Source organism: Rhinopithecus bieti, unplaced genomic scaffold (genome assembly GCF_001698545.2).
Source record: "Rhinopithecus bieti isolate Rb0 unplaced genomic scaffold, ASM169854v2 scaffold_11380, whole genome shotgun sequence".
NCBI lineage: Eukaryota > Metazoa > Chordata > Mammalia > Primates > Cercopithecidae > Rhinopithecus > Rhinopithecus bieti.
The window spans coordinates 4,008,810-4,034,706 of NW_016807225.1; the positions used below are offsets into that span (position 1 = coordinate 4,008,810).

Here is a 25,897-nt window from a genome sequence, read left to right on the forward strand (position 1 = left end):
GTTTCCTTTGAAAGCAGACTCTGGGATTACTCTGTCTTGTTACTTTTAGAAGTTTCTGCTGAAAAATAATTAGCCTCAAGCTGGGTACAGTGGCTCATGCCTGTAATCCCAGCATTTTAGGAGGCCAAGGCAAGTGGGCTGCTTGAGCTCGGGTGTTTGAGACCAGCCTGGGCAACAGGGCGAAACCCCATCTCTACCAAAAATACAAAAAAAAAAAAGCCAGGTGTGCTGGTGTGGGCCTGTGGTCCCAGCTACTTAGGAGGCTGAGGTGAGAGGATCACTTGAGACTGGGAGGCGGAGGTTACAGTGAGCCGAGATCGCGCCACTGCACTCCAGCCTGGGCAACAGATGGAGACTCTGTCTCAAAATAATAATAATAATTAATCTTATTGAATTCCTTAGACAAGAGAAAGGGAGTAAGCATGGCTCCCATCTGGTAGCCCGAAACACTGCCCTCTCTGACCCTCTCGTATTTCTAGTTGCAGGTAGAGTATTTTTAGACTATGGTTCAGGACAGACTAATAAACTTACCTCTGGGAGTGATCGTCATTGGAAACGTCTGACTCTCTGAGCGTCTCCAGTGGCGGCTCTGGACACATCTTCCTTTACTGTGCTTCCTGACACATCCCTGTCCTTCCCCACATGTCAGGAGTGACAGTGGAGTGTCTAGTTGGGGTGCCAACTGAGGCAGAGCACAGATCCACCTCTCATCTTAGAACTGTAGTTCTTTTTTTTTTTTTTTTTTTTTTTTTTTGAGACGGAGTCTCGCTCTGTCACCCAGGCTGGAGTGCAGTGGCCAGATCTCAGCTCACTGCAAGCTCCGCCTCCCGGGTTTACGCCATTCTCCTGCCTCAGCCTCCCGAGTAGCTGGGACTACAGGCGCCGCCACCTCGCCCGGCTAGTTTTTTGTATTTTTTGTAGAGACAGGGTTTCACCGTGTTAGCCAGGATGGTCTCGATCTGCTGACCTCGTGATCCGCCCGTCTCGGCCTCCCAAAGTGCTGGGATTACAGGCTTGAGCCACCGCGCATGGCCAGAACTGTAGTTCTTTGGGCAAGTCTTTGTTGGATCCCCTCACAGCAAATTACTTCCTGGTGCAGTAAACGTGATTTACCTCTCGGACAAAGCTCAGAGTGAATGTGCCCCTGAGGTCCAGCCAGCTCCTCGTCCATCTCCAAGGCAGTGTGAATAAGGATAACTGATATTTACAGTCTAACCCCTGCATGCCACAAGCTCTGCCTGCCCAGCTGGTCCAGGAAATGAAAAGGAGCCTGCTGTGGGTTAGGTAAATTACAAGCTCACCCAAGGGAGCTTGACTTGGACCATAAGCAAGGGTTCCTTACACTCCTCCGCTCTGCCGGGGCCCAAAAATCTTCATCAGGCAGAATTTGAAAATAAAGTGCTTTATTGCTGAGGATCCCAGAGAGCTTCAGGGCGGCCATCTAGGGGCTAGGACTGAAGTCCCCTACCTTTTGGTGGCTCTTGTGAACAGAGACAGTTGAGACTTCAACATTTCAACCCCATAGAAGGCAAGGAAGTGTAGCTACGGGGATGGGGAGGCAGGGAAGAGGTATGAGGTATACCAGGAGAGTGATTATGTGCATCTCTCCCCAACTCTGAGTTCAGTGCATTTAGCGATGCTGGGAGTATGACATGGGCCACTGCTGGGAGAATTTACACCATAGAAGCTGCCCAAATGCAACAAATCAGGGCTTTTTTTTCCCTCCCAGAGAACTGGTTTGCTATAGACATGTGACACACGGTCCTGAGCCAGTGCTGAACCCACCCAAGCCTGGCTACTGTGACAAGCTGTCACCTCCCCACTCGGGGAGTGCCAGCTCCCAGCCCTGCACATGCCTACAATCAGCAGAACAGAGAGGGCTGAGCAAAGGAAAGGGACCAGAACTGGGCAAGCCATTTCCTGCCTGGAGTCCACTTCACCTCAGCTGGGATGGTTTGCAGCCTGAGACTAAAGTGGTGTCCGACAGAAAGGCAGCTTGGGGCTACAGATAGCCTCCTGTGCAGTGGCTTGTGGCAGGGAGTGGGGAAAGAAGGGCATGTGCACCACTCAGAGATAAGGAGGGGTGGCCACCCGGGCTGGATGCCCCCCTGGCAAACGGTGGCTATGCCCATGAGAAGAGTGGCACTTCCTCTGCTGGCCACCAGGGGCGGGTGTGAGACACTCATGGCAGATCGCGGGAATCGGGATGTTTCTGGAGCTGCTGGCTAACACCTATGTGCAGAGCCAGGGCAGAAGAGTCCAGCTCCCAAGGAGGAGAAAAATGAGTGGCCAGGCTCCCAGCAGGCAGCAGAGGGAGGCCCCGGCAGACACAGGCACGTATGCACATTTCCAGGACTCCCAGGGACACCCACCCTTCAACCTTCTCACTAACCCCACTGAGATATCTGCCTCGGGGTCACTTGCAGAAGGCACGCAGCCTCGGACCAACCTCGCTGAGGGAGCCCTTTCCTCAGCCTGTCTGGGCAGGGGCGGGGTGAGGGCCCTCCCAGGAAAGTTCTCCCGTGCAACAGCAGCAGCCGCCTGCCCTCTCCCTGCAATGTCTGTTCAGCAGCCCCGTTACTAGTACTCCTTGGCCTCCTGCAACTGTGCCAGGTACTCCTCCTCCGGGGGGTTGCTGGTGCAGGCCCGGCCGTTGTTGGGGGGGAGCATAGCGTGGAGGCGGCTCCAGTCCCCCTTGCACAGGATCCAGGGCATCCTATCCAGCTTGAAGTGCAGCTCAGGTGAGAGGTCAGTACTGATGAGGTTGGGCATGCCGGCGCCCTTGCCACGGGTCAGCAGCCGGCTGTCGTCATCATAGCAGCAGTGCTGGGTGGCCAGCGTGCTGCTCTCCCCAGACAGCATGGAGCGCAGGCAGAAGCGCGCCGTGGGCTGGTAGATGTCCAGGGGCTCGCGAGGGCTGCTGGCGTCCCTCCCCCGGAAANATTTCCAGGACTCCCAGGGACACCCACCCTTCAACCTTCTCACTAACCCCACTGAGATATCTGCCTCGGGGTCACTTGCAGAAGGCACGCAGCCTCGGACCAACCTCGCTGAGGGAGCCCTTTCCTCAGCCTGTCTGGGCAGGGGCAGGGTGAGGGCCCTCCCAGGAAAGTTCTCCCGTGCAACAGCAGCAGCCGCCTGCCCTCTCCCTGCAATGTCTGTTCAGCAGCCCCGTTACTAGTACTCCTTGGCCTCCTGCAACTGTGCCAGGTACTCCTCCTCCGGGGGGTTGCTGGTGCAGGCCCGGCCGTTGTTGGGGGGGAGCATAGCGTGGAGGCGGCTCCAGTCCCCCTTGCACAGGATCCAGGGCATCCTATCCAGCTTGAAGTGCAGCTCAGGTGAGAGGTCAGTACTGATGAGGTTGGGCATGCCGGCGCCCTTGCCACGGGTCAGCAGCCGGCTGTCGTCATCATAGCAGCAGTGCTGGGTGGCCAGCGTGCTGCTCTCCCCAGACAGCATGGAGCGCAGGCAGAAGCGCGCCGTGGGCTGGTAGATGTCCAGGCGCTCACGAGGGCCGCTGGCGTCCCTCCACCGGAAGCTGCGGCCCTGACGCTCGTCCTGCAGGCTCACAGGGCTGTTCATGGCCTCCAGTGGGTAGGCACATGGGCAGCTGGGCAGGTCCCGCAGCATCTGGCTCAGGTACTTGGTTAGGAAGTCGCTCTTGCAGTTCAGCCACTTCTCACAGTTGTCCACATCTGCAGAGGGCCGCAAAGTGCAGGAGGGAAGCCGGTGAGAGAGCTAGCCAGGCCGGTGTTGGGCAGGGACTGATTAAGGGCCAGTGCATGGGGAGAGAAGGCCCAGGCTCCAGCTGGTGCAAAGGTGTGGCTTGGTAGGGCCTTGGGGACAGAGAGAGGCTACCCCACACCACCCAGACAACCTGAAGCAAAAAGCTCTTGCTCAGAACAGACACGGGCCAAGGGGCTGGAGCAGTGATCCAGTGTCACGTCTTTAGGTGCTGAATGATGGGAAAGATCCTGAGATCTTGGAAAGGATCTGGGGTGGGTGGAGACAGGGACAGCAACTTTTAACCAACTGGTAAGAAGGTTTCAGTATTTTAGCCACTGCCCCATTCTTGTTCTGAACGCTGCCTTTCTCAGGCGGTCTGGCCTGGGGTGAGTCACTTGGCTGCTTTGGCCTCCTGTGGCCCTCTCTGTCTGTGCTGCTATCCTCCCCATCTCCACCTCGGGAAATGTGGCCTTTTTTAAAAAAACTATATTTTTATATAATTTTAAAATAAATTATATCCCTCAACAAAAATCTGAGGCTAAAGTACATCTGTCTGAGATTATCTTAAATAGACGAGCTGAGGGGCCAGGCACGATGGCTCATGCCTGTAATCTCAGCACTTTGGGAGGCCAAGACAGGAGGTAGGAGTTTGAGACCAGCCTGGCCAACATGGTGAAGTCCCGTTTCTACGAAAAAATACAAAAAGTAGCCGGGCGTGGTGGTGCATGCCCGTAATCGCAGCTACTTGGGAGGCTGAGACACGAGAATCACTTGAACCCAGGAAGTGGAGGTTGCGGTAAGCTGCGATCGCACCACTGCACTCCAGGCTGGGTGACAGAGCAAGACTGTCTCACTGTTTCACCTGGTCCCCATGGCACAGCGCAGCAGAGGCCAGGAGCCTTCATAAACCAGAAAGAGGTGCCCCCACACTCACCAGAGCCCTGCAGCAAGCAGGGAAGGGGAAAACACTACAGTCACCAAGGAACAGCAGACAGAAGAAAAATGGCCTTGGGGAGCTGGCCATGAGGGAATGCGCAGAACCTTGCTCCCCACTCCCCAGAATCTGCCTGAGCGGGTGCTGTTAACTGGGTCTTGTTTCTCGTTTCCCTTCTGTGCCCTCAACCTAATGGGATGAGCTGTCCAGTCCCGGACACTGGGGGACTGACTTTGATAGTTTGAGGCCCTGGACATCCCCAAGGGACTGGAACCTTGCCCACGATCCAGATGCTGGGATTTGGGTTTTGACTGGGAGTGAAAGAGGAGCCTGGGAAATGGTACCACAGGAGAGGGGAAGAGACACGCATTTCCCAGGCCCACCCCTGCACTGGAAAACAAATTGCTCCTTCCTCTCTGCTCCCAAATCTTTAGGGCCTTCTTTGCAGTGCAGTGCTCACATGGGTTATGTGTGTCTTTCCCTCATGGGACCTGAGCTCCTTGAGGACAGGGACCAGGCCTCAGGCTGCTGACATCCCCTGCCCCAGCACCATGGCCAAGCACATGATGTGGGCTCAGTAGGCTCTTGCTGTGCTGAGTGCAAGCCTTATCTGCAAGGTGGGTCTCCCTGCCTTCCTTGTAGGGTGCAAGTGAGACCAAGAGACACAGACTCAGAGTGTGCAGCTGGAAGCCTGGCCCACGCCCAGCTGCCTGGAGGAGCAGAGCTGGAGTTCTGAACGCTGACCCATTTCTGACTGCACTGTATCCCCCTCCCCAGACAGACTCTGCCCAGGAGCCTCTAAGAGTGACCAAGGAATGGAAGTAAGAACGTACCCACCCCATCCTGCTGCCAGGGAGGATAGAATATGCTCCACCAGATGATCTCTAAGCTCTGCTGCTCCTGTTAAGACCTTCCCAGTAGAAATACCAGCCTGGGAAAGGCCAATGGGCTGGCTCAGAAATGTGCCAGGGCCCCCGGTTGGAGAAGCAAACCTTCCAGATGGAAGCTGTGCTCTCCGCCTCGTGGAGACAGGCCAGGTTCCTGCCGTGGAATAATACCCCACCCTCCCCTGAAAGCTTGTCCCCCAGACCACCAGGGGGCAAGCCTAGCTCCCCACTCACCTTGGTCAGGCATGTCTGTAGCATTGCCGGTTAGGAGCTGCCACTCCCCAATGCGGAGGCCCAAGGTGTCCTTGTCCTCAGTGCCTTTGGGAAGAAAGGAAGCCAGGCTGGTGGCTCCGCAGGGCACCTCGGCGCCCCGATGGGGGAAACCTCCCCCCACCTCAATAGGCTCTCAGTACCCACAGCAGCCAAAATAGGCCTGGGACAAGGCAGGACCACCATGCTTGTGAGCTTCCTGCATCCCATCTCCCAACCCCACTCACATTCCCAGTGGACCAAGCTTCCAGCCTAAGCCACACCAGCCACTCCTATGCAGGGGTAGGGGCTCCTCTCTCACCAGAACATTTGGTTTTTTTTTTGTTTTTTTTTTTTTTGAGACGGAGTCTGGCTCTGTCGCCCAGGCTGGAGTGCAGTGGCCGGATCTCAGCTCACTGCAAGCTCTGCCTCCTAGGTTTACGCCATTCTCCTGCCTCAGCCTCCCGAGTAGCTGGGACTACAGGCGCCCGCCACCTCGCCCTGCTAGTGTTTTTGTGTGTGTGTGTTTTTTGGTAGAGACGGGGTTTCACCATGTTAGCCGGGATGGTCTCGATCTCCTGACCTCATGATCCGCCCGTCTCGGCCTCCCAAAGTGCTGGGATTACAGGCTTGAGCCACCGCGCCCGGCCTCACCAGGACATTTGGGCAGGTCACAGGTACGGGTCTCGGTGGCAGCGCAGCCATAGCCACAGGGCCGAGTCCTGTGCTGGTTGCCATTGCTGCGGTTCCCACTGCAGGGAGACCAGGGACTCCACTCCTCCTGAGGCTCATAGTCTGGGTTAAGACAGGGAGCTGGGGGTGAGTGCATATAGCCCACAGGGCAAATCAGTACAAATCAGCACAGGGCACCCTTTCCTCAGGTGGATGCAGCCCACGCCAGGGCTTCCAGCCTCATGAATGAAGCTGGGCTGGATTTCAGCTTCCACCTGCTCCCTCAACTGGGTACCCTTCTGCCGTGAACAACCTGTGCAAATGTATCAGGTGGCCCTGAAGAGACAGTATAAGCCCTAGCCACTTGTTCTGTGCCAACACAGCAATAAACAGGAAATGATACCTCGGGCTGGGAGCCATCTGACCACTATTGGTGTGACCTTGGGCAAGTCCTTCTAAATCTCTGAGCTATAGATTTTTTACTTGTTTCTTGTGTTAGGGTCTTAGCCTGTTGCCCAGGCTGGAGTGTAATGGTGTGATCATAGCTCGTTGCAGCTTTGACTTCCTGGGCTCAAGCAATCCTCCCACCTCAGCCTCCCTAGTAACTGGGACTATAGGCACCGTGCCACTAAGCCTCGCTAATTTTTTCTTTTTTTGAGACAGAGTCTCACTCTGTCACCCAGGCTGGAGTGCAGTGGCGCAATTTCAGCTCACTGTACTTCCGCCTCCCGGGGTCAAGTGATTCTCCTGCCTCAGCCTCCCATGTAGCTGGAATTACAGGCGTGTACCACCATGCCCAGCTAATTTTTAGTAGAGATGGAGTTTCACCATGTTGGCCAGGCTAGTCTCAAACTCCTGACCTCAAGTGATCCGCCTGCCTCGGCCTCCCAAAGTACTGGGATTACAGGCGTGAGCCACTGCACCTGGCTAAGCCTGGCTAATTTTTAAATTTTTTGTAGAGACAGGGTTTCGCCTTGTTGCCCAGGCCGGTCTTGAACTTCTGGGCTCAAGCGATCCTCCAGCCTCAGCCTTCCAAAATGCTGGGATTACAGGTGTGAGCCACCCACCTGGCCTGAGCTATAGTTTTTATGTCAATCAAAACCAAGGATGACAATATCTCCCTTGAACTGGAGATATTTAATAATTTTCCAGGCTGGGCTTGGTGGCTCATGCCTGTAATCCCAGCACTTCAGGAGGCTGAGGCAGACTGATCGCTTAAACTCAGGAGCTCGAGACCAGCCTGGGAAATATGGCAAAACCCCATCTCTACAAAAAATTTTTAAAAAGCTACTGAGGGCCGGGCGCGGTGGCTCAAGCCTGTAATCCCAGCACTTTGGGAGGCCGAGACAGGCGGATCACGAGGTCAGGNTTTATTTTTGTTTTTGTTTGAGACAGAGTTTTTTCACTCTTGTTGCCCAGGCTGGAATGCAACGGTGCGATCTCGGCTCACTGCAACTTCATCTCCCAGGTTCAAGCCATTCTCCTGCCTCAGCCTCCCGAGTAGCTGGGATTACAGGCACTCACCACCATGCCCGGCTAATTTTTGTATTTTTAGTAGAGATGGAGTTTCACCATGTTGGCCAGGCTAGTCTTGAACTCCTGACCTCAGGTGATTCACCAGCCTCAGCCTCCCAAAATGCTGGGATTACAGGTGTGAGCCACCCACCTGGCCTGAGCTATAGTTTTTATGTCAATCAAAACCAAGGATGACAATATCTCCCTTGAACTGGAGATATTTAATAATTTTCCAGGCTGGGCTTGGTGGCTCATGCCTGTAATCCCAGCACTTCAGGAGGCTGAGGCAGACTGATCGCTTAAACTCAGGAGCTCGAGACCAGCCTGGGAAATATGGCAAAACCCCATCTCTACAAAAAATTTTAAAAGCTACTGAGGGCCGGGCGCGGTGGCTCAAGCCTGTAATCCCAGCACTTTGGGAGGCCGAGACAGGCGGATCACGAGGTCAGGAGATTGAGACCATCCTGGCTAACACGGTGAAACCCCGTCTCTACTAAAATACAAAACTAGCCGGGCGAGGTGGCGGGCGCCTGTAGTCCCAGCTACTCGGGAGGCTGAGGCAGGAGAATGGCGTAAACCCGGGAGGCGGAGCTTGCAGTGAGCTGAGATCCGGCCACTGCACTCCAGTCCGGGCGACAGAGCGGGACTCCGCCTCAAAAAAAAAAAAGCTACTGAGGAGGTTGAGGCAGGAGGATCATCTGAGCCAGGGAGGTTGAGGCAGCAGTGAGCTGTGATCATGCCACTCCACTCCAGCCACAGCCACTGTGTCTCACTCCACACACAGTGAGACCCTGTCTCAAAAAAAAAAAAAAAAAAGAGAATTTCCCTGTTACCCATGTTAGGAACCCACTTCTGATCTGAGGGAGCTGAAATACACTGTGGCTGGGCCCATATCCTCAGGCTGTGCAGGGCCTGACACCCAGTGCTTTCTGTGAAACCCCCAAAATACTGAGAGCTGGTTCCACACTTCACAGACAGGCCAGCACTGGCGTCAAGAGTTTAAGGAAAATTAATGGGAGAAAAGCTGAAAAACACGGACATTTTCCTTTTTTTTTTTTTTTTTTTAGAGACAGGGTCTCGCTCTGTCACCCAGGCTGGAGTGCAGTGGTGTAATCACGGCTCACTGCAGCCTTGACCTCCCAGTGATCCTTCCGCTTCAGCCTTCAGAGTTGCTGGGACTACAGGCAGGCTCCACTATGCCCAACTAATTTTTGTGCTTTTTGTAGAGACAGGGTTTCAACATGTTGCCCAGGCTGGTCATGAACTTCTGAGCTCAAGCAGTCCACCTGCCTTGACCTCCCAAAGCGCTGGGATTACAAGGCATGAGCCACCGTGCCCGGCCAATCATGGACATTTTCTGTGAGTTTACATTATTTTAGTGAACTGGGAAGAGTCTGTCACAACCTAGTCTTAATCATAGGCACCTCTGTCCATTGCCAAGATACCAGGGCTCCAAGGGAAATGGCTGCAACTATGCAAAAACACGTCTGCACCCAGAGGAAACCTGAACCACAATATGCAAAAATAAAAATCATCATCATGGCCAGGTGTGGGGTGGCTCACACCTGTAATTCCAGTACTTTGGGAGGCTGAAGTGGGCAGATTACTTGAGGTCAGGAGTTCGAGACCAGCCTGGCCAAGTTGGTGAAACCCTGTCTCTACTAAAACTACAAAAATTAGCCAGGTATGGTGGTCCACACTTGTAATCCCAGCTACTTCGGAGGCTGAGGCACCAGAATCGTTTGAACCAGGGAGGTGGAGGTTGCAGTGTGCTGAGATTGTGCCACTGCACTGCACTCCAGCCTGGGCAACAGAGTGAGACTCCACCTCGAAAAAATTAAAAAAAAAAATCTGTCATCATGAGAGGCTAGTAGGCTTAAGGTAATATTTTCTGAACAGTTTGTGCTGTTGTTATGTCTTTTCTAACAAAATAATAAAATAGCCAATACATTCTTTACTCCATGGTGGTACTGTATATGTCTTAACTCAGTACTCTCTACAGCCAACTCCATGTAGTAAAGATTATACCGGCCGGATCACGAGGTCAGGAGATTGAGACCATCCTGGCTAACACGGTGAAACCCCGTCTCTACTAAAAAAATACAAAAAACTAGCCGGGCGAGGTGGCGGGCACCTGTAGTCCCAGCTACTCGGGAGGCTGAGGCAGGAGAATGGCGTAAACCTGGGAGACGGAGCTTGCAGTGAGTTGAGATCCGACCACTGCACTCCAGCCTGGGTGACAGAGCGAGACTCCATCTCAACAACAACAGCAAAAAAAAGATTATACCGGCAGGGCACGGTGGCTCACGCCTGTCATCCCAGCACTCTGGGAGGCCGAGGCGGGCGGATCATGAGGTCAGGAGTTTGAGCCAGCCTGATCAACATGGTGAAAACCCGTCTCTACTAAAAATACAAAAATTAACTGGGCGTGGTGGCACACACCTGTAATCCCAGCTACTTAGAAGGCTGAGGCAGGAGAATTGCTTGAACCCGGGAGGCGGAGATTGCAGTGAGCCGAGATTGCGCCACGGCACTCCAACCTGGGCAACAGAGCAAGACTCTGTCTCAAAAAAAAAAAAAGATGATACCATTCCCCATTCTATAGAGGAAGGATCTGAGGCACAGAGAGTTGAAGAATCTTTCCCAAGGTCACTCAGCTGGTAAGCAACACAGCCAGGAGTCAAAGTCACACACACAATCTGAAAATCAGGTCAGTCGTGAGTGATGGAATTTATAATTTCTCAATCCTTGGAAACTCACAGATGTAAATAAATATAATAGTAACAAATGTCTTTTGCTTAGAGGATATCAGGGATTTTTGTGACAGTCAAATGTTGTTTAGAAAAAAAGAAAAAAAAATGGCTGGGCACAGTGGCTCATGCCTGTAATCCCAGTACTTTGGGCGGTCGAGGTGGGAGAACTGCTTGAGCCCAGGAGTTTGAGACCAGCCTGTGCAACGTAGGGAGACCTCATCTCTACTAAAAATTAAAAAATTAGGCTGCCCTGGTGGTACGCACCTGTTGTTCCAGCTATTCCAGGGCTAAGGTGGGAGGATCGCTTGAGCCCAGGATTTTGAGGCTGCAGATCAAGTCTCAAATAAAAAAATTAAAAAAAAAAAGGAAAAACTCTGCAAGCTATTGGCAATGTTACTTCTGAGCTGATGATGGTGTTTGAACAAGGCCTAGGCTCCTGGCTTCCTCAGATGGTCTTGCCTGGGAAGCCTCCACCCTCTCCCCCACCCCCATTTCCACTCAGTACCTATAGGGGAGCAGCCTGGGGATGCCAAGATGGGGGTGCTCACCGTAGCTGACAAAATCCTTGAGGACCAAATCCCTGGGGGCCAGCCAGCCCTGGTCCCCGTTGTCTGTAGTTCCATTGAACCAGAGCGCCTCCTCTTCCTCATCTTCCTCTTTGTCCTCTTGGTCCTCACCCTCGATTTCCTCTGAAGGATAATCCTCGTCTTCCTCCTTTTGCTCCCCTTCTCCCCGGGGCTCTGTCTTTTTCATCTCCTTTGTAGTCTCCCCAGAGGAAGGACCAGAGGTCGGGCAGCCAGCTAAGGGTATCCTTGGGCGGGGGATCGCTGGGCTCAGCTAACAGGTCTATCTCCACCTCGGCCTGGGGATCCTCCACCACCTCGATGGTCACCTGCAGGAGACAGGCCAGGCAGGCCAGTGAGGGAGGTCTTAAAGCTGCATTCCAAGGAGAGGGGGGATCATGGGGTTAGGGCCAGAGGTGAGAGGCCCAATCTTTCCTTCAAACCAGCTGTCTTCTCTTGGCTGACATTCTTGGCTAACCTTCCTGGCCTCTTAGGGCACAAGAATCACAGCTTACGGCCTGGAGGTGCATTAGAATCACCTGGGGACTCCTAATTCCCAGATGCCAGGTATGGACTGAACTGGTCTGGGCTGGGGCCAGGTATGGTGGTTCTAACACGTGCCAGGGTTGACACTCACTAGCTTAAGAGAACCTGGCTTTGAATCCCGGCTCTGCCAGCATGCAGCTGCTGGGCCTGGGCAGTTCTGAGCCTCCAATTCCTCATGGTAGGGCTGGAAGCTGAGCACTCCCGACACAGCAGCCCTCGGAGGAGCTCTCTTGCCCCACATTATGGATGGAAAATAAGTAAAATAAAATCATTTATATGAAACTGAACTTCGGAAACATTATTTTTGGCTATTCAATAAAGTAACATGAGGTTCACTGAACAAAATTTGGAAAAAACCAGCAAACTATGAAGAAGAAAATGAAAATCGCCTATATTCTGGCCGGGCTCAGTGGCTCATGCCTGTAATCCCAGCACTTTGGGAGGCCGAGGTGGGCGGATGACAAGGTCAAGAGTTCGAGACCAGCCTGGCCAACATGGTGAAACCCCGTCTCTACTAAAAATACAATAATTAGCCGGGTGTGGTGGTGCACCCAGCTACTTGGGAGCCTGAGGTAGGAAAATTTCTTGAACCCAGGAGGCAGAGGTTGCAGTGAGTTGAGATCATGCCATTGCACTCCAGCCTGTGTAACAGAGTGAGACTCCATCTCGAAAGAAAAAAGAAAGTCACCTATATTCTATCACTGACAGAAAACCTTTCAGTTTTTTGCGTGTGGGTGTGTGTGTGTATGTGTAGGTAAGTAGAGAAAAGAAGAGAGACACTTTTAAATAATTTTAGAATTGTGTTTTATACTTTTATGGTCTTTTTTCCCCTTCAGAAGGGGAAGTAAAGTGTTTTGTAAACTGTAGCTGCTACACAAACATGCAGAATTATTATCATGAAGGACTCACCCCAGGCAGTGGAGCGTGAAACTATAATTCTGCCAGCTGCTCTCATTTCCTCTCCTATAAAGCCCTTCAGGTGGCTGTGCCCCATGCCACCAGCCCACTCCATTCCATACTGAACCCCTTCTTTAGGGCATCAGACCTGCAGGTCTTTTCCAGGAGGTCTCCTTAGATTCCTGGAATCCCTTGTAGCCTACAAAGCATTTCCCACTCACTAGGCTCACACAGCCCTGCTAGGTTGGTACTGTCTGTCTCTTGCCATGGTCTAGAGAACAAAGCCTCAAAGAGTCAAAAGACTTGCCCAAGGCCCACAGCTAGAAACTAGAGGGGCAGGTACTCTGTCCCCTGCACCACAGGGAGAGCATGGGGAGCCTGCCCTCACCCCACACAGCAGCCCCACCCTCCATACAGTCCAGGATGCAGGGTATCCTGAGCCCACCTTACCAGCCCTGCTCCTCTCTGGGTGTCTGCAGGAGCTGCTGGCCCTTCTGTGGCTCTCACCTGGATATCAGGGTTAGGGGTACTCAAGGTTGTGTTGGTCAATCCCGGCAGCGTCTGCAGCTCCAGCAGCAAGGGAGTAACCTCCGGGGTCCTGGGAGGGGTGGCATTGCCTGGGGTCAGGGCTGCTGGCTCAGTGACAGTCTGGTGTCCATGTTGGTGTGGCTCTGCCTGCAGGCGGGTTCTGGGGAGCAGTGGTGCCTCCTCCTCTTCCCTCAGAGGCCTAGGATCTGGGGAGGCTGAGGCCTGAGGGAGAGAGAGGGAAGGTGAGGTAACAGGTCAGGGCTCACCCCATGGGGACCCAGAAAAGGCTGGCCAGGCAGACCCAGGAGCCCTGGGGTCTGACTGGGTCATAAACTTACCCTGTGATTTACACCTCTCTGGAGTGTGTATCTGTAATGTAAAATCTTCACACTGCCTGTCTTAAGGCCCTCAACGGGTAAGTGAGGGTGTAGCTGGTCAGACAGTGGACTATGTCCACAAAGCACTTCCATAGCAGATGCCAGTGTGAGGCAAGAAAAGGAGGATCATTTCACAGATGAAGAAACGGAGACCCAAGAAGGGGAGACAGTTGTTTCAGAGAATGGTGCCCTTTGCAGACAATGTGCCTCCCACTCCCCAGGGCCCTCACAGGCCAGAGCAGAAAGGCCCTCAGGGATGCGCCGGGTCCTATCGGGGAGTGGGCAGCAGGCCTTGGCCTTTCCCTTCAGCCCGCTCCTGTCCACTCGGCCCCGCCCAGGCCATTCACATGAGGGCTGTGTTCCTCGGTGCCTCTGACCACAGTTACCTTCCTCCGCCTGCCTGCCTGGGGCCTGGCTCCTTTTTGTACTCCAGGCTGCTGGCATGGCTGACTCAGCCAGTTCATCCCTTCCAACAGCCACTGGCCATGGTGTCCTCACCGGGACAGTCCTTGCTTCAGATCAGATGGTAAGTGAAAAGCAGATCCATGTCATCTCTGACTCTTGTTCCAGCATTCATCTGCCCAGACAGTGGGGCACTAGGGCTCAGTGGCTGCCACTTACCCCCAGGCTATAGCCACTGCCCAGGTCTCTATGCCAGGGCAGAGGAGTATGTCCCAGAGCTGCCTTATGAGTCTCCGGGGCCTGGCACCTGTGGACCCTGCTTCACTCAGGTCACACCATTGCCACCCCTCCTGTCTCATACCTGGGCAGTATGGTATGGCTGACAAACACTGGTTCTGAGAGCCAGAAAAGCTTGGATTCAAATCCCAGCTCTGCCTGTTACTAACTTCTTCAACTTGACAATATCCTCATCTGCAGATTGAGGATAATTATTCTTCCCTGCATGGACTGTGAGAATTTTATTTATCAAACATTTCCACAGCATTTACTGCACACCAGGCACTATTGTAAACACTTCGTCACTCATTTCATCCTCCCTGTCTTACATCCTCATGGTCATGCCTGACTTACAATGGAAACTAAGGCACAGAGAGGGCAAGTAACCTGCCTGAGGTTGTGCAGACATTTAGCAATAAAGCCAGGACTTAAACCAGGCAGTCTGGGCCTAAAGCCCATTCCCTTAACCTGCATGCTGTAAAGTGATAGTATTGCATCCCCTTCAAAAATCAGGGGCTTAATCAGCCTAGTTTCTCACTCTCACTGACTTTTTTTTCTTGAAAGTTTGGAAAGAGATTCAGAATCCTCTCTCTCTCCCTCTCTGACCTCCCCTTCTGCAGTGTCCAAACATCTGGCTCCAGGGATCCTGCAATAAACGCCTGGTCCCAGGGCAGCCGTGGGCCCATCTCAGCCCCAGCCTGGAGTCTCTTGCTGAGCCAAAGCCCTCTAGTCTAGACAGCAGGGTGGATGAGTGGAAGGTGGAAGGGTGAGTAATGGAACAACTCAGCCCCTTCACTGACCAATGAGGGAGGCCTGGAGCATCCCGAGCGCTGGCTTCCTGGCAGCTCCCACCCACAATTCCACCAAAGCCCTAACTGTGCCTGTGACTTTGCTCGGCATCTCCACCGTCTGCAGTCTCTGGGGCATAGAGACAGGCAGTCTCAGAGCAGCAGGTGTTCAGGGTTGTGCAGCCTTTTGGCTGATCAGGACACCCTAGCCTGATGGTGGCTGGGCCTGCCTGTGGCAGGTGGTACAGTGGTTATGCAGTGGTTCTCATCTGGGGACATTTGGCACTGTCTGGAGGTATCTGTGGTTGTCACAGCTAGAGGGGAGTTTCTACTAGCATCTAGTAGGCACAGGCCAGGGATGCTGCCACACAGCCTGCAGGGCACAAGGCCACCCCACAAGAGTCATCCAACCCAAATGTGAACAGTGCTGTAGTTAAGAAAGCATGCCAGGCCGGGCGCGGTGGCTCAAGCCTGTAATCCCAGCACTGTTGGGAGGCCGAGACGGCGATCACGAGGTCAGGAAGATCAAGACCATCCTGGCTAACCCCGGTGAATGACCCCGTCTCTACCTAAAAAATACAAAAAACTAGCGCGGGCGACGTGCGGGCGCCCTGTAGTCCCAGCTACTCGGAGCTGAGGCAGGAGAAGGGCGTAAACCGGGAGCCGGAGCTTGCAGTGAGCTGAGATTCCGGCCACCTGCACTCCAGCCTGGCGACAGAGCGAGACTCAACATCCAAAAAAAAAAAAAAAAAAAAAAAAGAAAGCAGCCCGAGGCCCAGGCACGGTGGCTCACGCCTGTAATCTAGCACTTTAGGAGGCTGAGGCGTGGATCACTTGAGGTCAGGAGTTTCAGACCAGCCTGGCCAACATGGTGAAACCCTGTCTCTACAAAAAATACAAAAAAAAAAAAAAAAAAAAATTAGCTTGGTGGCAGTGTCTGCAAGTCCCAGCTACTCAGAGCTGAGGCAGAGATCGCTTGAACTGAGCGGGGAAGTTTCAGTGAGCCGAGATCACACCATTGCCTCCAGCCTGGCAACAGAGTGAGAATCCGTCCTCAAAAAAAACAAACAACAAACAAACAAAAAAAAAAAAAAAAAAAAAAAAAAAAACAAAAGAAAAGAAAAGAAAGAAAAAAAGAAAAGAAAAGCAAGCATGCTGTAGATTGGGCTGCCTGGTCTGAGTTCTGCTGGCAGCCTGGCATCTTACCTGTGGGGCCCTAGTAGAAGAGAAGCCTCTGTGAGCTTCTACATCTGCAAAATGGGAATGACGACAGGACTAAGCCTGGCCCAGGCCCTGCTACCCAGTAGGTGCTCAAAATGCTCATTTCCAGCCCTCTCTACCCACTCCTTTCCCTGGTGCCCAGTCAGACCATAGGGTGGGCAAAGGCCAGAGAGGTCTTGGCCAAGTGTCGCAGCCACACTTGCCGCCTTTCCTCTCTTGGAGCTTCCCTCTCTGTGCATCGGCCCTTGCGGAACTCCTGGGAGTGGAAAGAGATGTGGGGAATGTCTCATCTTAGTTTGGGTTCTCTCGAAGCCCACCCTGACACAAGGGTTCCAGTGCAGGTGGTTCCATTGGAAAGTGGCCCCAGGAGATGCCAGAAGAGGATAGGGAAGCGAGACAGGGAAGGGAAGGTGGCAGTCAAGGATGCAGTCAAGCAGCGACCGTGATGGCCATCTGCAGCCAATCCCCCCAGGCTCCTCTGATACCCCTCAAGCAGAGAGAGAGCTAGGGATTTATCTGGCAACTCCAGCAGTCCTGGGTTAAAGGCTCTGGGGCTAGAAGGGAGGATCTGCTCTCCAGACACTTCAAGTGAGCCATGTACAGCTCCCAGCAGGGCTGAGGGGATCAGGGCCGGGCATCCAGAGACCCAGCCCAGAGCCAACCTCCGGGCACATCTTACACACCAGGCCTTCCTACACAATTTCTGTACCATCTGTCACTTTTTCCAACTCGAAGGTAAGTTCTATGCAGACAGGAATTTTGTGTGCTTTGTTCACTGTGGGATACTGTGCTGAGCACTGTGCCTGATACATTATAGGAGCGCAAGAAATCACTGCCACGTAAACAGATGAACACCAGCAACCCTGAGGGGCGAGTGTGATCATCTTTATGTTAAAAATGAGGCTATGGAGGCTCAGGGAGGGTAGGGGACTTACATAAGGTCTTAAAGGTTACAATAAGAGAACTAGGATTCAGCTCAGCCTGGCCTGATCTCAACACCTATGCACTGGTACACACCATGCATGCGTGGACAGACACTGGGGACAGTAACCCCTCGTGGGCCACCACCTTCTGTCTTCACAGAGCAGTTCCACTTTCATCATCTCAGCTGAATGTGGTGGAAATGAGTTCAGGCTGGAGTCCACATGACCAGGTTCAATCCCAGCGTATACACCTACTAGCTGCATGACCTCCGGCAGGTTACTGAATCTGCCTTAGCTCCTTCCTCTGTAATTTAGCAAAACACCAGCGCCTGTCTCATAGGGTTGTTGAATTAGAATAGTACCTTGGAGGTGGTAAGCATGCAAAGAACGTAACCCGGAGGTGGCGACAGATGGTACTTAGAAGGCAGACAGGAGCCATCGGGGGCACCCCCTTTGCCAGACAATGTGCCAGTTCTTTACACCTCATTCAGATCCTCCGAACGCTGCTGCAAAATCCCTCGGCAGGTGTATTCTCACGACATTCTGAGGGGAATTCGGAGGCTCCAGGTTGTTGAAGAACTCTAGCCCTATCTCACAAGACCACCTCTCTCCATCTTCTAAGCTTACATGTGGAGTTGCATGCATGTCCAGACACACAAGGCCATTCTTTTGGGGGGTGGTGTCACTGCTCAAATAGAGATACATCCTGAGGTACATCTTCACCAGTTCTTTCTCTCTCTCTCTCACCCCTGAGCTTACCTTCCCAGGCTTGGCCAGGCAGCCCCTGACCCATGTGTTTCCAGTTAACACAACAGAGTCCCGATCCCCACAGACCCTTACTGCATTGCACGAGCCCGCCTGCCAACCTGTTTCAGCCCCTTCACAGTTCCCTGTTCTCCCTTCTCCTTTGTGCCTCAGGCATCAGAAACTGTTTTGGATAATTAAATTCATTCACTAAATGCAGGTCCTGTAGCCCTAGCTGCTGAAGCCCAGGCCCACCACAGACAGCCAGGCTGCACACTAAGTCATGCTGGCGGGAGGTGCTGGAGACCCAGCACACAACAGCAATTGCCTCTTTAGCCAGGCCTGAGACGCTGCATACAACAGCAATTGCCTCTTTAGTCAGGCCTCTTTAGCCACAGGCAGAGGAATAGGGCTGGATTTCATTTTCCCTCAACTACCTTCCTGATTGGTAAGTACTATTCTTTTTTTTTTTTTGGAGATGGAGTCTCGCTGCGTCACCAAGACTGTAGTGCAGTGGCGCGATCTCGGCTCACTGCAAGCTCCAGCTGCCGGGTTCACGCCATTCTCCTGCCTCAGCCTCCAGAGTAGCTGGGACTACAGGTGCCCGCCACCACACCCGGCTAATTTTTTATATTTTTTAGTAGAGACAGGGTTTCACAGTGCTGGCCAGGATGGTCTCGATCTCCTGACCTTGTGATCCGCCCACCTTGGCTCCCAAAGTGCTGGGATTACAGGCTTGAGCCACCGTGCCCGGCCGGTAAGTACTATTCTCTTTTTTAAGACCGAGTCTTGCTATGTTGCCCAGACTGGCCTCGATATTCCTGGGCTCAAATAATCCTCCCACCTCAGCCTCCTGAGCAGCTGGGATTAGGTATATACTATTCTAATCCAACCCACCCTGGCACCCAGTGGAGGCTGCAAAGCTCCTCACTGTAATAAGAGTAGCGCTGACCAAGCATACTACTCCCAGCACAGGGCCGGCTTCATGGTGTGCAACCTGTGTCTTTGCACCGAGCCCCGTATTTAGTTTAACGCCCTGCTGTTGCCCTTTGGAAATACTTAAGAAGCCCCACGTTTTCTTTTCTTTTCTTTCTTTTTTAGATGGAGTCTCACTCTGTCGCCCAGGCTGGAGTGCAGTGGCACAATCTCGGCTCACTGCAAGCTCCACCTCCCAGGTTCACGCCATTCTCCTGCCTCAGCCTCCCGAGTAGCTGGGACTACAGGCGCCCGCCACCACGCCCAGTTCATTTTTTGTATTTCTAGTAGAGACGGGGTTTCACCGTGTTAGCCAGGCTGGTCTCCATCTCCTGATTTCGTGATCTGCCCGCCTCAGCCTCCCAGAGTGCTAGGATTACAGGTGTGAGCCACCGCGCCTAGCCAAGAAGCCCCATGTTTTCATTCGGTACTGGGCCCCACAAAAAATATGGCCAGTTGGCTTTCCAAGGTAAAGGCAATAAAAAAAAAAAGAGAAAGAAAAGTAAACCAAAAAAACGTAGCCAGTTTTTCCGATCACCCTATATGTACAGACTCACTGGATTCTCACAACAATGCTTTAGGTAGGTGTGAGCATCATCATCACTTCATAGACAATGCAGCCAAGGATCAGAGGGGTAAAGTAACTTGCCTGGAGTCACACAGCTAGGGGCTGGCAGAGTGGGATTTGATGTCAGTGGTCTGGCTGGAGTCTGTGCTCTTAAGCCTTGTACTTTGCTAACTCCAGGCAGTGGCTGCACCTTCTGGTTTGCCGCCTGCTGCTCTGCAGTGCTGAATGTGCTGGATGAACAAAACACTATACAGGATGTTCAACTCTCCACATCCATCCTTCCCTTTGATCCTCATAACAACCTGAGACTGAGATTGGAGAGGCTGGAGACTTGCCTGGGGCCTCTGAACAGCCAAGCTTCCAGGCCCCATTCCTGTCTTTCCCTCTCTCCCTCCCTGGGGTTTCCAACCCTTTAGAGACAGAATGGTCTGGAGGTATAAGGAAGGCCATAGTTGAGGTCCAGGGAGGTGGACAGCTGCAGGAGAAGGCTAGCAGGTGAGACCACAGGCTTGGCACCACACAGACCTAGGTTCTAGTTCTCCCCGGCACTCTCTCACTGATTGGGCTAGAAAGACCCTGCAACCAAATAAAGTCAGCCTTTAGGAAATACATCCTTCTCATTGCCATCCACCTGGCAGGTGAGACCTTGTATCGCTCCTGCAATCCAGCCCCTGCTTCCAGGCAACTGGCTGGACAATGGACCAGGACTGAATTGCTGGGCAGGCACCCCCACCATGTGCATGACACTGCCTCAGCTTTCTCAGGGACCCCAGGCTCCTTCCTCTGCCCTTAGTTCTGTCTCAGCCCATACCCTCAACAAGTGCTTCTTTCATGGCCATTTAACCCCTGCTGCAGCAGCATGAACCACCCCCACCCCGCCCCAGGTGGGCCAGTCCTTCCAGACTGGAACAGCAGTCCTCTCTCAGTTCTCCTCTGTTTATTTGTTTATTTATTTATTTATTTATTTTTAAACAGAGATAGCGTCTCACTCTGCAGCTCAGGCTGCAGTGCAGTGGCATGACCTCGGCTCACTGCAACCTCTGCCTCCCGGGCTCAAGCGATTCTCCTGTTTTAGCCTCCCAAGTAGCTGGGATTACAGGTGGCTGCCACCATGCCCAGCTAATTTTTTTTTTTTTTGTATTTTTAGTAGAGACAGGGTTTCACTATGTTGGCCAGGCTGGTCTCCAACTCCTGACCTCCACCTTGGCTTCCCAAAGTGCTGGGATTACAGGCATGAGTCACTGTGCCTGGACCTTTTCTTTTTTTTTTTTTTTGAGATGGAGTCTCACTCTGTCACCCAGGCTGGGGTTGCAGTGGCACAATCTCGGCTCACTGCAACCTCACCTCCTGGGTTCAAGTGATTCTCATGCCTCAGCCTCCCAAGTAGCTGGGATTACAGGCACCTGTCACTAAGCCCTGCTAATTTTTTTATTTTTAGTAGAGATGGGGTTTCACCATGTTGGCCAGGCTGGTCTTGAACTCCTGACCTCAGGTGATCCACCTGCTTTGGCCTCCCAAAGTGCTAGTACAGGTGTGATCCACCGCCCAGCGTTTTTTTTTTTTGTTTTGTTTTTTGTTTTTTAAATAAAGACAGAGTCTCACTCTGTAGCCCAGGCTGGAGACCACTGGTGCAATCATAGGTTACAGGAGTTGTGAACTCCTGGTCTCAAGTAATCCTCCTACCTTGGCCTTCCAAAGTGCTGGGATTATAGGCGTGAGCCACCACGCCCAGCCTCTCTTGCCTAATTCTACCCCCTCAATCCCTTTGTGGCACCAAGTCCCCAGCTCTTCTTTCTCTCATGCCAAGGTCTTCCCTAGCCTGCCAGGGACGTGGTGGGTGCCAGGTTTAGGTGCCCAGAGGCTCTGGAATTAAGCAAAACTGAGTGGGGATCCTGGTTCACCACATACTAACCTTGGGTTAGTTATTGGGCCTGCTGTCAGTTTCCTCATCTCTAAAATGATAACAAGACAAGGAACACACATGGCGGCTGTTTGAGTGGTGTTCTCATCCTAACTAGAACAGAAAATACCCAGGACAGAGCTGGGTCACTCTGTGCCTGACCAGCACTCAACAAATTGGCCTCAGCCTTTTTTTTTTTTTTTTTTTAAGACAGGGTCTTTCTCTGTTGCCCAGGATGGAGTACAGTGGTGCATTCATAGCTCAGTGCAGCCTCAAACTCCTAGTGATCCTCCCATCCACCCTCCAACTAGCTAGCACTATAGGCATGCACCACCCATGCCTGGCTTGGCCCAGCCTCTTTAATTTAATTAATTTATGTATTTGAAGACAGGGTTGGCCAGACGCGGTGGCTCGCGCCTGTAATCCCAGAACTTTGGGAGGCCAAAAGGGACAGATCATCTGAGGTCGGGAGTTCAAGACCAGCCTGACCAACACGGCTACTTTAAAAGTACAAAATTGGCCGGGCATGGTGGCACATGCCTGTAATCCCAGCTACTCAGCAAGGCTGAGGCAGGAGAATCACTTGAACCCGGGAGGCAGAGGTTGCAGTGAGCCAAGACTGCGCCATTGCTCTCCAGCCTGGGCAACAAGAGCGAAATTTCATCTCAACAAAGAAGACAGGGTCTCACTCTGTCACCCAGGCTGGAGTGTAGTGGTACAATCAGTCATGACTTACTGCAGCCTCAAACTCCTGGGCTTAAGCGATTCTCCCACCTCAGCCCCTAGTAGCTGGGAATACAGGTGCGTGCCATCATGTTTGACTAATTTTTGTATTTTTAGTAGAGACAGGGTTTCTCCATGTTGCCCAGGCTGATCTTGAACTCCTGACCTCAAGTGATCCACCCTCCTCCGCCTCCCAAAGTGCTGAGATTACAGGTGTGAGCCACTGCGCCCAGCCTGGTCAGTTGTTTGTGATACACCACCCAAGTCCCTAGAATAGCAATCTGCATTCTCTCAACATGACTCCTTAAACTAACACCTTTGCCATAGACAGCTTTAACACAAATCATGCAGACTCATGGAACGATGTCAGAGCTGGACAGGACCATAACGATGACTTAGGCTCTCTTGGCTCTCGTTTTTCATTTTATTTATTTATTTTTTGAAAAAGGGTCTTGCTTTGTCACCCAGGCTGGAGTGCAGTGGCACGATCTCAGCTCACTGCAACCTCCGCCTCCTGGGCTCAGGAGATCCTCCCACCTCAGCCTCCTGAGTAGCTGAGACTACAGGGGTGCACCATCACGCTCAGCTAATTTTTGTATTTTTGTGGGGGTAGAGATGGGTTTTCGCCATGTTGCTCAGGCTGGTCTTGAACTCCTGGGCTCAAGCAATTCTCCCACCTTGGCCTCCCAAAGTGCTGGGATTACAGGTGTGAGCCACCGTGCAGGCCCCTCTTTTTAAATGTGAGAAATCATCCGAGGTGAGTCACACATGCAGTAATGACCCACTGGGATCAGAACTCCAAGCCCTAGACTCCAAGCTCTGCTTTTTCACTGTGACACTAATTTGTTTTCACGTGTTTCTGATGACTCTGCCAGGCTTTGTACTGGAACTGAGGATATGATTTTGGCTCTGAAATAACTCATCCTCTAGGGTGTTCTTGTTAGGGGAAGATTTGGCAAACATGCTAAAAATAATTACAATACAAAGCAGTAAGTACTAAAATAGAAAGTATTCATGCCAAGTGAGCAGAAAAAATGCCAATTTAGTTAATTTTATTATCACTGTCATCTCTGTGTGGGAGGAGGGACTGGCGAGAGGCCTCATCTGTCTACAACAGTCATTCTCCACTATGGGCAGTGGGGATGGGGTGTCCTACAGGAAGCATGTGGAGTGTCTGGTCCTGGTGGGGAGGCGCGTGCTACAGGCACCTAGTGGGTAGAGGCCAGGAATGCTTCTAAACATTCTATAATGCATACAACAACAGCCCCTACCACAAAGAATTATATGGCCCAAAATGACAAGGGTGCTGAGGCTGAGAAGAGCCAGTCTAAAGGATGCATTTTCAATAGGGGCAATAAGTAGATCTTGTGAGAGACCAAAAAGTCTTAAGATATTACAATGGTTTGTGACATTCCAAAGGGCCATAATACATAAACAGACAGTATATCTGTGGTATTAAAATGTCATGGGGAAGTCGGGCGTGGTGGCTCATGCCTGTAAGCCCAGCACCTTGGGAGGCCAAGGCAGATGGATCACTTGAGGTCAGGAGTTTCAGACCAGCCTGGTCAACACGGTGAAACCCCATCTCTACTGAAAAAATACAAAAACTAGCTGCGCGTGGTGGCAGGCATCTGTAATCCCTGCTACTTAGGAGGCTGAGGCAGGAAAATCACTTGAACTTGGGAGGTGGAGGATGCAGTGAGCCAAGATCAAGCAAGACTCCATGTCAAAAAAAAAAAAAAAAAAAAATTCGGCCGGGCATGGTGGCTCACGCCTGTAATCCCAGCACTTTGGGAGGCTGAGGCAGGTGGATCACGAGGTCAGGAGCTCAAGACCAGCGTGGCCAAGATGGTGAAACCCCATCTCTACTAAAATACAAAAATTAGCCAGGAGCGGGGGCAGGCGCCTGTTATCTCAGCTACTCAGGAGACTGAGGCAGGAGAATAGCTTGAACCCGGGCGACAGAAGTTGCAGTGAGCCAAGATTGTGCCACTGCACTCCAGCCTGGGCGATAGAGTGAGGCTCTGTCTAAAAAAAAAAAAAAGGAAAAAAGGAAGAATAGCCGGGCACCATGGCTCACACCCGAAATACCAGCACTATGGGAGGCTGAGGCAGGAGGATTGCTTGAGCCCAGAAGTTCAAGACCAGCCTAGGAGACATAGTGAGACATCATCTCTACAAAATAGAAAACAAAAAGATTAGCCAGGTGTGGTGGTGCATGCCTCCGGTCCCAGGTACCCAAGAGGCTGAGGCTGGAAGATCGATTGAGTCTCGGAGGTTGAGGCTACAGTGAGCTACGATTACACCACCGCACTCCAGCCTGGGTGACAGAGAGAGACCCTGTCTGAAAAAAAAAAAAAGAAAAAAAAAGAGAGAGAAAGAAAAGGAAGGAAGGAAGGGAAGGAAGGGAAACAAGGGAAACGAGAAGGAAGGAAGGAAGGAAGGAAGGAAGGAAGGAAGGAAGGAAGGGAGGAAAAATGGCAAAATGGGAAGAACTATTCTAGCCTCCTACAGCTCAGTGGATGGAAGGACCCAGGACCCAAGACCTGAGGCCACCTGCCACACAGGCCTGCTCCTGCACACCCTAATACAAGTCTGGCTGTCTCTGTGCCCATGGGAATGAACGTCCGCTGCATTCCAGGGGGCAATAAGCTGGACTGTAGACCCCTCAGTGACTGGAAGACACGGGGTTTGACAGACCATAGCTTCTCTCCATGGCGAACACCACTCTTCCATCTCATTACTGTTTTATACCCCAACGCCCACCCACAGTCCACGACAGCGCCAGTCTCGGGCTGGCCACCCCTGCCAGTAGCTGGAGAGCCCCACTGTGCCTCCGCTTGTCTCATGGAAGGGGCTCACCTGACCGTCTGAACCTCAGCGGCCCCGGCCCGCCACTCCGCAAAGCGCCAGCTTCCTCGCACCGGCGGGACTCCCCTCCGAGCCAGCGAGCACCTGGACAGGCGGCTGCAGGAAAGGTTCGCTCAGGGCGAGGAAGCCTGGCCACCGCGGAGTGTCGGCCACCTCACTCCGCACAGAAGTCAAACTTGTCCCCCGGCGGGTCCGCAGCAGCCGGTCTCGCGGCCATGCGCGGGGAGTGGGAGCCCCGAGGTCCGGCGCACCTGGCCAGCCCTCGGTGTCCGGGAGCTTCCGGCCGGCCCTGGCCCCTCTCTCTCTCCCTCGGGGGTTCGCTGCCTCTGTATGTCCCGGTCCCGCTCCCCGCACGGCCAGAGCCGGTGGCTCGGGGAGGAGGGACCGCGCGCGCCGCAGCCCGGTGCCGCCGCCCCTCACCTCCGCCAGCCTCGTGCGGCTCCCAGGCCCGGGTCCGTGGCGCCGCGGCTTGCTCACGGGGAGCCCTGGCGCCACGGCCAGCAGCGCCGCCAGCAGCAGCACGCAGAGGAGCAGCCCGGCTCGGTCGCGGAGCGCACGCATCGTCTCGGTCCCGAGGCCGCTCTGCCTGCGCCTCTGCCAGCGGCCGCGAACCCAGTCGCGCCCCGCCTCGCCTCCTCCGGGGGCGGGACCTGGGGATCCTGAGGGGCGCGCGCGGCGGGGGGCGCGCAGCTCGCACAGCCTCTCCGGCCCCTGCCCCTCGCGTGGGCGTCCGCACAGCTCTGGTGTCAGCCCACCTGGACGTCCCTCGCTGTCCTCGGAGGGGACCCTCGGCGCTCCCCGACCCATCTGGGCCCTGCGGGCGGCTGTCTTTGATCTGGCCGCCTCCCCGCCCTCAGTC

At 53.2% G+C, this 25,897-nt stretch overlaps 1 protein-coding gene across 1 annotated transcript; it reads right to left on the minus strand.

Annotated features, from left to right (window-relative positions):
- Window positions 1–2,948: 2,948 nt before the first annotated feature.
- On the minus strand, window positions 2,949–25,692 carry ISM2 (isthmin 2). The gene is given in 6 exon segments (XM_017880650.1): window positions 2,949–3,695; window positions 5,782–5,865; window positions 11,285–11,466; window positions 11,468–11,628; window positions 13,250–13,492; window positions 25,459–25,692. Coding segments are annotated over 6 exon segments (1,329 nt in total). The 5' UTR covers window positions 25,600–25,692; the 3' UTR covers window positions 2,949–3,177.
- Window positions 25,693–25,897: the final 205 nt, after the last annotated feature.